Here is a 13,250-nt window from a genome sequence, read left to right as displayed (position 1 = left end):
TTCACTACAGGGGGAATTTAGCACTTTCTCCAGAGAACCTTCTCCTGGAGGCACAGATTAGGGGTCTGGATCCTAACAAGAGAAAATGTGGGCATTTTTATTCAAGAATCATGAAACTGCTCCTTAAACAGTACTGGCTGTGGCTCTGCACAAACCTCGGGAATGGACTAGCACTTTGCTAATGTGTGTTGGAAGCATCTTAGAAACGAAATGTGCTCCTAAAAGATATTATTTTTCACTCAATGCCTCCTGTAGCTTTGTTCCATCTCCCTCTGGTCTGTGGAGAAGCAGATACACAACCGTCCACATGTCCAGCCTTTACAGGAGGGTGTTTCTTCTCTTTGTACTTCCTCACAGGGTGCAGTGTTGCCTGAGCTGCTTTTCATGTGTATATCACAAGGAGTTTGTGTTAGCTCCAAGGTTCTCTAAGTGCCTTTACTTTCCCGAGTCTCAGCTCAGTAGTGATGATGGGGCCAGATGACCTCTGTCCACTTCTTTTTTAATCTTGTGGAAAAACATTGGACACAACTCCCTGGCATGTTTTAAAGCACATGGGATTCCCATCTGCTCCTCTGTGAGCCAAGTTCACATCTGCTTAGCTTCCTGAGCCAGCTAGGCTTGGATGCAACCAGTTCAGTGTTAAGCTCCTCTAGCTCTGAAGGCTGAAAACTGTCTGCACAAGACACTCAACTCTCACTTTCCAGCTGGTGCAGGCTGTGTGTTAACGGTGCTGAACAGTGACATCTTGTTGCTGAGCACTTTGAAATTGTGTTACTTGAGTATGTTAAAAGTCATATATATTTTCCAGAAAATGCAATGTTAAAGTTTTATTTCTAACTTTATATTTCCATATTATTCTTTAGCAGTTTATATCTGATTAAAAATCAATGATTGCTTACTAATTCAACAATGTTAACAAAAATATACAAATCATAATCACCGTATTACAACATTAATTATTTTCGGACAGTGTTAGTAAAGAGCAGCTCAATTCGTGTGATAGCATATTCTATCCAAACAGTTATTCATTTACAACACTCACCACTGGAAATCCTAACTGCAGTTAGCATCTTGTAAAATGTAAAAGAGAAGAAAACTATTAACGAGTATATTCTCATCTTGATTCACTGGGATGTAGACAAATGCATCCCATTCGTCATTATGAAAGCTGCGTTTACGAATCTCCAAACCTCATAATGAAAATAATGTGTCTTTTTAGCTATATTAAAAAAACATCAAGCCTCTGGTTATTGTCCTGGGAGTCTGGGAGAAAGTTAGAGAGACATACTCTCATTTTATTGTAGGAGGGTTCATACACCCAGGCTGACTTCTGTGAATTGGGAGTGATGACGTTACACTCCTAAATTGCTACAGAAGACGATTTCTTTAAAATTAAACTCTTTTTTTTGATATTGAAACACACAAAGCCCAAAGAGTGGAATTAGCTATAACTTAGTTGAAGTGAGACTTTCATTTGGAGACTGCCATCTGGATTTTCTAGACCAGGGAGGCAGAAGGTCATCTCCAAATATCACTCCTCCTGTTTGTTTTAGATGCTTATTTTAGGTGGAAAAGAATCACTCACTTTAAGTGCCTAGCTCTCATCAGCAGGTGCAGAATGTAGCCTGGATCACTAAACCTTGATGAAATGAACTCACCTGAACTGTACACCTATCGGGAACTTCACAGCAGTTGAGATGTTCAGGATAAGACAGCCGTACACACTCAAATTTATAGTTCCTTGTAAAACAAGGCTGATTTTCCAACACTCGCTGACATCTGGAGATGAAGATGTGAGTAGCACTTCTGGAAATCACAGCAGTTCTCTTTAGACGCATAGTCTGTGCTTGTAATCATTGACTAAGAAACCATGGATTTTCTTGTGTTTGCTTGCAATATGACAAGAACAGTTTGAATTCAATGCATTGATTAGACACTGTTTACATAAAACCAGGATAAGAGATCCAGTTGTAGAGAGACAGCAAAAAGACCATTGCTTCTCTCTTGTGATAGACATGTTTGCTGAATTCAAAGAAATGAATTGTGTCTTCTCCTCAAAATAACATAAATATGGACTGGCCCATAAGAAATGTGAACAGAGCAGCAGTTGGTAACATTTTCGTTTCTTAGTGGTGATAGAAAACATTTATGCTACACAGAATTTATGAAAATACTGAGATCAAATCTAGAACCCAGATTATTTTTCAACCTGAGAGTCTTCATGTTGTAGCACAGTCAGGGATAGCAGAGGTTCCTCATCCCGGCTTACATGTGGTTTAGTTTTGATGCTGGAATTGTGTGTAGAAACATTTTTCTTCATATTCTGGTAAACCTAGAATTGGGATGGGGAAATAAAATATCTTTTCTGTTATTACTTATTGTACTTGGATAACTGCTTTTCTCCCTGTGAAGCAGGCACTTGGAAGGTACAGCCCCCCTCCTCTTGAGGGAGAATCACACTCAGTTCTGCCTGTTACTTCGCACTGACTCCAAAGGGAGTACAGACAACTGCCTAAGTGAGAAGGATCTTATCTAGCCAAAAAGAGCTGGGTTGAGGAAGGGCACTGGACTGCAAATAATGGGGATTTTTTTCTAGCCACAGTGCTTTGAAGTTGCTCATCAGTTTGCCTCTACGTTTGGCAGCTAATAGCCTGCAGAGAGGCTCAAGGCTGCAAAGGCAAGAGTCATTCACAGCTCCCCATATCACAAAAGATTCGCAAGGACACTGCACTGGGAAACAGTGTCTAGCCCAGAGTGGGTACCCAGGTAGGAATCGGTAGTTTTGAAAGGAGTTGCTTATCCTCCCTGAGGAAGAGATCACAGTCTGGTAAGGATGGAATATGGCTTCCTCAGATCCTGTTTATTATTTTGACCTTTTAGAATGACATACTGCCCTACGTCTGTGAGGACGTGGCAGCACATACCTATGGTGGTCCCCCATGAGATCCCTGGAGGGTGGCCTGGACTCAGCTCCCCTCCCATGGCAGCCATCAGCATCACCAAAGCCAACTGTGCTGGCTCCTGCACAAGGGAAAAACATTCCCATAGCACAGGCTGAGAGATTTCAGCCTTCCAGAGTCCTGGTGCAGGCAGTTGGCGGAAAGAAATCCTCATCAGGGAGGTCAGGATTCCTTCTGATGGGAGAAAAAACTTCCCCAAACTCTACGCAGATCCCTGGGGAATAGCTCCATAACACACTTGAATAGAAACCAGAAGACTATTACTCAGCTTATATGGGGCTACAAAAAAAAATGAACCAAAACCATTTTTCTTCTTTCTGTGTTTACTTACTGCTCCTTCTGCCTCAGCCAGCTGACAGGCAAGAGAGGAAACCAGCCAAGAAAAAGAGGGTCTTTTTCTGTAGTCAAGGGCCCAACAGGACTGCATCACGTGATAGCTGCAGAAGAGAAGAGGTGACATAGAAAACATATGAGCTGTTGGAGTCTCTGTAAGTGACTACACAGAAGTGCAGAATGTGGATGGCAATCATGGGGCACCAGGACAATTTTGTAGAATGAGGCCAGATTTGAGCATGTTGCATCAGAGGAAAAGATATAGAAATATAAGGACAAAGTGTGAAATGAAGAACATGGCTTTACCAGAGTCCTCAGCAAAATCCTCCTCATAGGATTGAGGGCCAGGACTTCACCCTGGCTGGCACATACTGGCATGCTAACCTTGTTTTCCATACAGAAAGTGGTAGGAAGACAATTCCTGTCTGTCTCTGGGGCTGAACCTGCTCCTTGTGTACTCTGTAGTCTTGAGGACACTTTTCACAGCAAGCCTTTTTATGTGATTTGCCATCACAAAAATCTTTCTGAATTTTAAATGCCACCTTGGAGATTTTTCAGTTTCATCAGGGACCAGTGCAGCACCTATCTGCTAAAGTCCTTTGCAAACTTACCGGGTCAATAGGTTCCCTGATATTTATAAGCCCCACAGCAATCTTTCATGGGTCAATCTCTGAGATTCACCTGTACCTTTAATGCCATTACAGTCTTTACTGGAGAGGATGAGAACAGCATTGTGTCATAGCAAGGCACTGAGTCCCTAGACCATCTATGAAATGTCTGCCAGAAAAAAACCTCAGACAATCGAAGTCCTTCCCTTTCCTCCATGCTCCAGATCTTGTAGCTCCCCATCACCTTCTCTTTTCTCATCCCCTGGGATCCACCTCTAGGCAGAGTCCATCCAGGCACAGAGGCACAGACTGAAAATCATGTGCTGAGAGCACAGGAATAGTTCCCACCAACTCCTCCTTAGCAGGGTTTTTCTCTAAAAGGATCCCTAGCCTCCTGGAACTGCATTAAACATGCTAAAGCTCAATTGAAAAAAAAGTTCAGAAAAAATCACCAAAGATTTAGTGAATAGCCAAAATGAATATGGTATAGCATTGCTTTTGCAAAAAAAAAATAGTCTGTGATCTGAGAACAAGAAGTTCTCTGGGAAATGAAGGCACAATTAAATAAAGACAACAAATTAGTCCTTTCAAACACACATAACCTTTAGTGTTGATCATTTCTGCTTTAGGACAAAACCTACATGATTAAGCAGCCTTTTTCAGAGTTAGAGGAAGATCTCACCTTTTGCAACTTTTTTTGAGCAAGGTACAGTGTACAATAACTAAAAGGTCATACCAACAGTGACCTAGTAAATAGAAATTCACATGCTGTGCATCACTCAGAAAATACACTTACACATCTTTTGTAGCATAATATGGTCGGTCCATTTTAAATCCACTTTGTATTAATTTGTAGAAGTTTGTATCAACCTGAATACCAGGGTAGGGATTTACACCTGTGGAAAATATTGGAGAATACGTGTTAATTCAGAAGCTGCCAAAACCAAGCAGTGCTCTTTTGTTATGTTGCAGAACATACCCAAAGAGAATATTTCCCATAGTAATATTCCATAAGACCAGACATCACTCTTCATTGTGTACGTCCTCTCGAATAAGCTTTCAGGAGCCATCCATTTAACTGGTAAACGAGCCTGTAGAGACAGGGGGAAAGGAGACCAAGTCATGCTGTGACACAGGCTTTCTAGATAACTCACTGTAGTTCTCATTGCTTGAGGAGGATCAATTCACATTTGCTATGTGAAAAGCTGTGCCTCTCTTAGTAGTCCCTTTAATTTCCCTTATAGAGAGAAATAGGCACTTCTAAGGAGCCATTTTAGATTACTATTTAAGGAGAAAATGAGCTCAGCCTTGGAAGAGCCTTCTTCCCTCCTCTGACTTCCAGAGCGAATAGCCCAGATGGAGATGTCCACCCTGTACTTCTTCGACTAGCTGGAGGATCTGCTATACTCCACACATATGCTATTGCCCCTATACTATTATTGTCCATAACAGTAAACAATTCCCAGCACTTCTATCAATGGATTTCAGTGTGCTTTAGAAAGGACATGGGTATCATCTCATTTACAGTGCTATCGCCACTTAGATATTGTTAATTATAAAGGCAGGAAAAAGTGAGATTTCTGCACTGTCTGTACAGATATCGATAAAGCTAACAAGGAATTTGAAAATGCAAAGCTTAATTTTCTTGATTCCTTATCATTCTTACGATGTTATGAAAAATAGAGAGCATTCAGGAACTTACACTGCCCCTGATGATGTAATTGGAGTCGTTCACTACATCTCTGGCAAGGCCAAAGTCACATATTTTCACCACTTTTCCATGGGTCACTAATATATTCCGGGCAGCGAGATCTCTGTGAATGCACTTAGAAGGAAAGGAAGAGTTAATGCTCTGCAGCATTTGGTATCAGAAGGAGCTAGTTCCCTTGTCTCACACAGAGCTCTCTGAATTGGTGCCTTCTTCCACTTAAACAGTTTGGAGAATGAGTAAGTGGACATTCCCCAGCTGCTTGTACAAGGGGACAGGGCCAGAAGTGTGCAGCCACTTCTTACTCAGGGTCATGCCTAAAACTGCAATCCAGTCTTTGCTGTAAAGCCAGGGAAGGAGGTATAGTTCAAGTCTGCCACTGTGTGGCTCTGTTCTTCAGTCTGCCTGTCATAGACTGACCTATTTTTACTGTCTTTTCTGTCTGAACGATTTGCTACTCTTCACCATACCGATTTGGACTCAAGAAACTCCATTCCTTTGGCAACTTGATAAGAGAAGCAAAGAAGGTCTTCAAAAGTGAGCACATTAAAAACCTCTTCTTCATCCATCTGTCTGCTTGTATCCTTAATTTTATCTGTAAAAAATAACCAGGAGTATGAGTTTTCCATGGGCTTCCTCACTCTGATTAATTCTACTGATTGTTACAAGGATTTTCACAGGCTGCTACCAAGAACAATATCACAAAGAGCATCAATCTTTTGCATCCTTTGCTCAGACACAAAACAAAGGAAAGAGTATTTTCATACTCAAATACTATGTATAGCATGACAAGAAACATAAGCCTCTGGCCTTAAGTGTTGTTGAATGCTTCTCCAGCAAAATTTCTGCCAGGGGGAAAGAGAAACATATGATAGAAAGGGGCCTCCTGTGTCACTGAATCTAGTCTAGTTGAATCAATAATGTAATAAATATAACAATAACAGAATTACTAGAGATAAAAGCAATTAATCTCTTACCTTCCTCACAATACAGCACAATCCCATTTGATCTAGATGTCACATTCATGTTTTGATTTCTTTGTGTGATTTCAAATTCATCCTCTCTGCACAGAGTCGTATTCACACCGTACTTCAGGTGAGTTCCCTTCCTGGAGTGGATGACACACTTTCAAAGGTTACACACAGTGGATCACAATCTTCTACACATAAACTGCTTTGCAGTGAAAAAGCATGATCAGTTACTGCTATTAAAAATCTGGGTGCAGACATGAGTCTTCTCAAAACTGGAAAACGAAACAAGAAATTGCTTGTTTTTTGCAGTCCAGTGCGAAGAACATCATAAGCAGAATCAAATCTCAGTTCTTCCCAAGGCGTTGCTCATTAAAGTACGTGAAGGCACATTCTCAAGAATTCAATAATTTCACCAGTTTACAGAACAGCTGAGAATGCAGCTTAAAAAGAGACAGTAGCTTTAGAAAGTATTTAACTGTTGCTGAATGCTTTACCTGGAATTTTGGTCCAAATGGATATTGTGGTAAAAGCTGAAGTTGTGCTGTTTAAAAATATCTGTTAATGTCCAGTGAAACTTTTCTCTCTTGCTTCTCAAGTAGTTCAGAAGGTCACCATAGCAACAGTATTCAAATATCAAATAGATTGGTCCTGAAATAGTTGGAAATGTAAATGCCTCCTGCTATCTATAGCACTCTCCCCATTAAAGCCCTAATGATGCCTCACCTTCTCCCAGGACTAATCTGTTTTAAACGCCCCAAGCATCTTCCCTTCCCAGCTAGATAACCTGTACTGATGGGCACGTAATGCTTACAGACTGCAATTACTGACTGTAATGTCCCTTTGGAAAGTCTGTGTAGCTGATTTTTCCCTGTGGTGCATCTCCCAGGGTGGATTTGCAAATCCCTATGAAGGCACAAACATCCTTCCCCATACCAATGGCACTGGGGGAAGACAGCACTGATGCAACATATTGTCTAAACCATACATGATTCAAGCAAAAGATGACCCCTGCTAATTATCTTGATGGTGTGAATTGGTATCCTTTGACCTACACCCTTTCATTTACCTGCACTACCTTCATGCTCTAGAAATATCCTTTTTTTTTCCACGAAGGCCACCTGAAACCCAAGTCTGCTTGCTGAGAGGACCTACAGGAGGGAAAGACCTTGCAAGGGGATGTGTCTGAGTGGAGCACTGGTCCAGCCACTTTCTCAAGAAAGGAAAAATACTTCCAATTCCTGACCAGGCAGGCTCAAAGAAAAGCCATGACAAGCCAGGAGGAACAGAGCGAATGGCCCAGGGAGAGCTCAGAGTGGTCACACATCACCCCTGCCAAGTCATACACTGGCGTCACCACTTCTGGCTCAGAAAGACTCAATACGAATTTGTGGACGTTTCTGACAGAAGGCCCCTGTCAAGCAAAGTAGGGCACACTGGGAAAAGCCTGTAAAGTCTCTAAGAACATGGATGTGAAACTCTTGAGAGCCATGTAAATGCTTCTGAACACGGGACTTGGGTAAGGCTGGAAGTGTCCCTGCCCTACCCAGCCAGACTAAGCAGGTCTTCCCTGCAGCTCTCCTGCCTACACCATCACATCTTGCCAACTTTTCCAGAAGGCAGTGGCAGCCTATATAGTTTCAAATCAGCTAATGCCACCAACATTGATCTATTGCTTTCCTCTTATGCCTCAAATGTCTTTGCATGACACTATTGTTGTTGATGCAACCTAGGAAACAAGAATTAACTGTTATTTTTCGTCTTTCTGACTTAATAAATATTCGTGGCAGAAAATCTGTCAAGTTTTTCAGTGGCAGCTGTTACAATTCATGATATGGGCAAACACAGGGTAAACCCCTGCCCTTCCCCCCGAGATGATCTGTTCTTTAATCTCTCTCCACCCGCTCCCGTTCACTGCTGGACTGGCCAGAGAGGGAGTTCTTGGGACAGGAATATCCATGTACATTGCCTCAACTATATCATAAGTCACACAATAATTAATTAGTGATAATATCTTGCCACTTTCACCTTAGACCATCTTTGAGTAGTTCTTCCCATCTTCTTGTCTCTCGTTTCATTATTGTCTTTTCTCCTCTTCTTTCTTCCCCTTCCACCTGCTCTTTTTCAGTTTATTTTCTTTCCTGTCTAGCTTTAGGTAATTTTCCCACTTCTTTCTACAACTTCACTGTTTGGTGAGCAATGTGATTGAAAAAAATAAATAAATTTCTCTTTTTTTTTTATGTGAACAGAATCACGTGGATACAAAAGTATTTTACACCAGGTAAGTTTTTCTTTTCCGCTTAATAAACTGGCCCGTATCAGTGCCATCACCACTGTAACAGGAAAACCTCTTCTATAGAAGGGCTGTTGCATCACTTCATGCAAGTACAATTAAAAAGGACCCATTTCTGTACACATGCATGGCCTTAACTTTGCTTTCATTTAATCTTCATCTTATTTTGGGCAAGCAGAACAGCAAAATCGGTTGGCCAAAGACTGGATTCAGGGGTGAAGAGGGGAACAGCAGCCTGAGGAATAGGTGATTAATTATGGTTTGGATGCTTTTAATACTGTTTTCAGTGATCAATTTTTGATACTTCTTTTCTGTTCAGGAGTCCACGTTAGTCTGGAGGTTTTAATTGGCACCTTTCCACAATTCAAGTTACCTGACACAGTACAAGCTCCTAGTAGGTTCACAATATTTTCATGGCTTCCGATGTGAGTCATCATTTTCAGCTCAGACATTAGAGCATCTTTTTCTGAAGCATCAGGTTTTTCTGTAAAAGTAATAATACAGATTTCGAAATCTCCAGCAAAGAAATAAAAACGTAAAATGGTTGTGATGCTTTGTCACATGCAAGTCTTCATTTCACATTAATTGGACTGACAGTACATTTGGGAATATCCTAAAAAATTGTTGTACGGTATAAAAAGATTTAGCCAAAGGTGGAAAATAAATATGTGTGTGAGTGTGGATCATTTGAATGTTTGGGAAAGCAGTCATAAAATGTTAATATTTGTCATTCTGGTGCTGGCAAGGAATGACAGCAGTGTATTAAGGTGTTCACAAGCACAGAAAAAATGGCAGAAAAAACAGCAGAGAGAAATGCTAAGAGAAAAAAAGCCTTAACAGCAACCAGTTGCAACCCAATAGCTAAGAAGGCCACCCTGTGTTTCAGTAATAGCTTTAGGCTGTTTTCCAGCAAGCATTTGGTCCTCCTGATCTCAGTGAACTAGGGATGTGAACCAAAATGATCAAGATGAACTTCCACAAAGACAACTGCAAGGAGTGGGCCAAGGAAGCATAAAGCTGATGCACATGTGCAAATAGGAGATGAAGAGGTGGATGGCAGCGCTGACAGGAAAGGACTGTGTGGGCACACAGGTGAGCAGGGTGCTGGTGCTGCTGCTGATGTGAAGCTCATCCCGTTATGTATCAACAGGGTTGTACCTAGGACCCAGTGAGGCAGCCCTCCTCCTGCTTGCTGCCAGGGAGGCTCACTTCTGGACACTGCTTTTATGAGGGGTCAAGCCAGTTTGGAGAGAGGTCAGAGCAAAGCAGCAAGGAGGATTAGAGGTTTAAGAAGCCTGACCCATAAGGAGGGATAGAAAGAAATTGCTTTGTGTCATCAAGAAGAAAAGACTACAGGAAGATGTGCTGGAAGTTTTGAAAACAAGCTATCTCAGATGCAGGAGGCGAGGGGAAAGCAACAGCCAGACAGCACTAGAAGAAAAAGAGACCTTACTCCAAAGTCCACAGAGTCACCAATGTGACCAGCAGGCTAATCTGCACTAGGAATTTGCATTCATCCTCTTTAGAGCAGAGCAGCTCCATCCTTCCCCACACAACACAGATCTATGGTGTGTAGGACAAAATGCAACATGCTGCAGGAAGAAGGCGCTTCAGCAATACCTCTCCAAACTGAGACAGGATTCCGAAAGCATTTTGAAAGGACTTTGAAATCAAGCATTTGTGAGGTGCAGCTGCTAAAACTCTGTATATAAAAGGAATTTCTTCCAACACCGCTTCTGCTTCGGAGCTGCCAGAATACATCACTGCTTGCGAAAGGCACCCAGAGTTTATCATACCTTTTAGCATTTTGACTGCGACCTGGACTGAATCTCCTGCATTGCTAATTCCATAAGCTGTCGCATTCACCACTTTCCCAAAAGCCCCAGAACCAAGGACCTGTCCTACAAGACATGATATGACAATATTATTTGCAGCTGGTACAGCACAGGCGACTACTCCAGCACTGTGATTTGCCTTGTGGACTGCTCACCAAATTCCAGATTTTCCCTGGGAAATTCCCATTTGAGATCATATTCGAATTCTCTGAAGTCGATGTAGATGTACTCGTTATCCGATGGGCCTATCATCTGTATCATTTGCAACTGGCTTTCATATCTAAATTGCTTTGGAAGAAAAAAATAAAAGTGGAATAAATCTTAGAGAAGAAGAAACAGCCTGGTAGAAAGAAAAGAAGAAGAGGTAGGTATTTATGTTTGCTTTTACCTTTTTGTATTTATGAAAAATGAATACAAACAAAAAAGCGATCAATAGGAAGAAAAATCCAACAGAGACATGGAATGCAGCATTGTCCGGGGGGGAAGAAACAGCTCCTGCAACTTTAAGAGACACATATTACTACTGAATCAGAGTTTGTGTGTACAGCTAAAGGTGCAAGGAGAACCCGCAGCGGCTTGGTCAGTTCTGCCACTTTGCCTGAGCCTCCTCTGCACGAGGAATGAGATGGAGCCACATGCAAAGCAAGGAGCTGGGCAGGAGGTGTTAAGTGCTGGGTAATTCTGACATTTGTTTTCATTTCCAAAAAATTCTACTCCATTTAATAAATCTAGGTGCACAGAGGTGTTGGTATGATCCATGGATTGGACTTCGTGAGCATAAACAGGAATAAGCAATTCCTTTTCTCATCAGGTCTCCCTTCTCTCACCCTGTGCCTTCCCCCAGGCAATGTACATTAGGTACTCAAGCACCAGTTATCAGCAGATGGACTGTACGAAACCTGCTCGAAGTGGATGGACTGTACCCAACCTAATCGAAGCATTGCTCTGCTGCTCAGCCAGGAACTCTCTTAACAAGTCAAGGCCATACTATAAGGTGTTGGCGGGTAGGCAAGTGTTACATGAGACCTGTGCTCATATTCTGGTAGTTTCTAAGAGCATAAGTATTATGCTTACTTTCTATTGTAATTTCAACATAAACGCTCAAACTCTATCAGAGGTCACAGCTTCTGCCAGCTGTAGTCAAAAGCACCAAACAGCTTGTTTATCCATGACAAAGGAAATCTCTGTACTGCAAATATCTGAATGCCTCAAAACACTTCCCAGGTGCCACAGCATGTTCCCTGTAACTGAAATATTTTGCCTTATGGGGTGTATATGGTATTACAAGTACAAAGTGAATGGGCAAATAACCTTATTGATTTTCTTGTTCACCATGGAAAGAATCTCTCGTGTCCCCTACAAGAAGAGAGACTGTACAGTGGTTCTTAAACCAGGGCTTAGCCTTCTGCCACCTGCCTACAGCAGTTTAAGAACGCCTCTATCCCGGTACTCGCTCCTGCTTCCCAGGCAGGGACTGACCCTTGAGTAGGTCTGTTGGCTCAGTCATGCTCTTGCTCAGGCATGCAATAACCTCCATGCAGTGAGGAGAGCTCCCATGGGCATTTCTGGCAGCACCACAGTGACCTCCAGGAGAGGAACAAGAGCCAACACCTGCCAGCAGCTACCAAAGTGGCTTCAGCTCTTCCCAAAGTTGATGCCTCCAGGTTTCAGGTAGAGATTACTAAAAGGAAATAAAAAACCAGACCCCAACATTGCCATGGCTCCATCCTGCACCTCCTATTCATGTGAAATTTATGCTCACTTTAATGAGGGAGGCTCCCACTTTGGGACCAGAGAAAAGAGACATGTGTCTGCCATTCACCCACCATTTCCCACACTGTATACACACAGTGCTTGTGTTTTACCTGCAATGCCATTGAATGGTCAGCCATTTAGCCAGATAAAAAATACTGTAAGTTCTACCATGATAGCTTTAATTGAAAAAACCTGTGCTAAAGCACTGGCTTAGGGTACCTGATAGGTTAATGAAGCTCTTTTCACAGGCTGAACCAGCAGAATTGTTTGCACAGCACTCAATGGAGAAGGTGGTTGTTGTCTCCTTTACGTCTAAAGTACTGCTTGAAATCCATGACCCCAGAGATCTCCTCTCTGGCAAGAAGCTGTGAATTCCCTCAGTGATTTCTTCTGTACAGCTGAAAAAGAAAGGAGACCAGTTCTGATTTTTGGCTCACAGTGGCATTTTCCAAGTGAGAATGTGGGATGTTTCAAAACATGTCTTACGTCTGCGTTGGAAGGGAGGGAGGGATAGATGGGCTTGTTTTTTATTTGTTACTGTTAGAGTGAGGCTTCAGAGCAGTCGCCAGTCTCATTTTTTGGTGATGAACATGGCAAGGTCAGCGGAGGGTGAACTGGGCTCCCTACCTCCTACAGCGGGCTCACTCCCACTCTCCACGGCAGGGCACCTGCAGCCCCTCACCTTCAGGACCTCCACCAATTTCACAGCTGACACGACCCTCCCTCTACCGCATCTATTCCCACTGGTTTCACCTTTACCTCAAATGCTCAAACCACTGAGCATCTCCAA

General features: G+C 42.3%; 1 protein-coding gene across 1 annotated transcript in view; it reads right to left on the bottom strand.

Annotated features, from left to right (window-relative positions):
* Window positions 1-2,197: 2,197 nt before the first annotated feature.
* The window catches only part of FLT3 (fms related receptor tyrosine kinase 3), a 30,033-nt gene continuing 18,980 nt past the window's right edge, over window positions 2,198-13,250 (bottom strand). Inside the window, exons 12-24 of the mRNA XM_068395321.1 lie at window positions 12,680-12,858; window positions 11,094-11,206; window positions 10,861-10,993; window positions 10,667-10,771; window positions 9,244-9,354; window positions 7,075-7,228; window positions 6,587-6,717; window positions 6,080-6,204; window positions 5,604-5,726; window positions 4,881-4,992; window positions 4,698-4,797; window positions 3,292-3,397; window positions 2,198-2,332 (exon numbers count right to left, since the gene is read on the bottom strand). Of these exons, the coding sequence (XP_068251422.1) occupies window positions 2,198-2,332; window positions 3,292-3,397; window positions 4,698-4,797; window positions 4,881-4,992; window positions 5,604-5,726; window positions 6,080-6,204; window positions 6,587-6,717; window positions 7,075-7,228; window positions 9,244-9,354; window positions 10,667-10,771; window positions 10,861-10,993; window positions 11,094-11,206; window positions 12,680-12,858 (1,627 nt within the window). The remainder of the gene's footprint in view (window positions 2,333-3,291; window positions 3,398-4,697; window positions 4,798-4,880; window positions 4,993-5,603; window positions 5,727-6,079; window positions 6,205-6,586; window positions 6,718-7,074; window positions 7,229-9,243; window positions 9,355-10,666; window positions 10,772-10,860; window positions 10,994-11,093; window positions 11,207-12,679; window positions 12,859-13,250) is intronic.

This window comes from Nyctibius grandis, chromosome 2, assembly GCF_013368605.1.
Source record: "Nyctibius grandis isolate bNycGra1 chromosome 2, bNycGra1.pri, whole genome shotgun sequence".
Lineage (NCBI taxonomy): Eukaryota > Metazoa > Chordata > Aves > Nyctibiiformes > Nyctibiidae > Nyctibius > Nyctibius grandis.
This window is presented reverse-complemented; position numbering and strand designations above follow the sequence as displayed.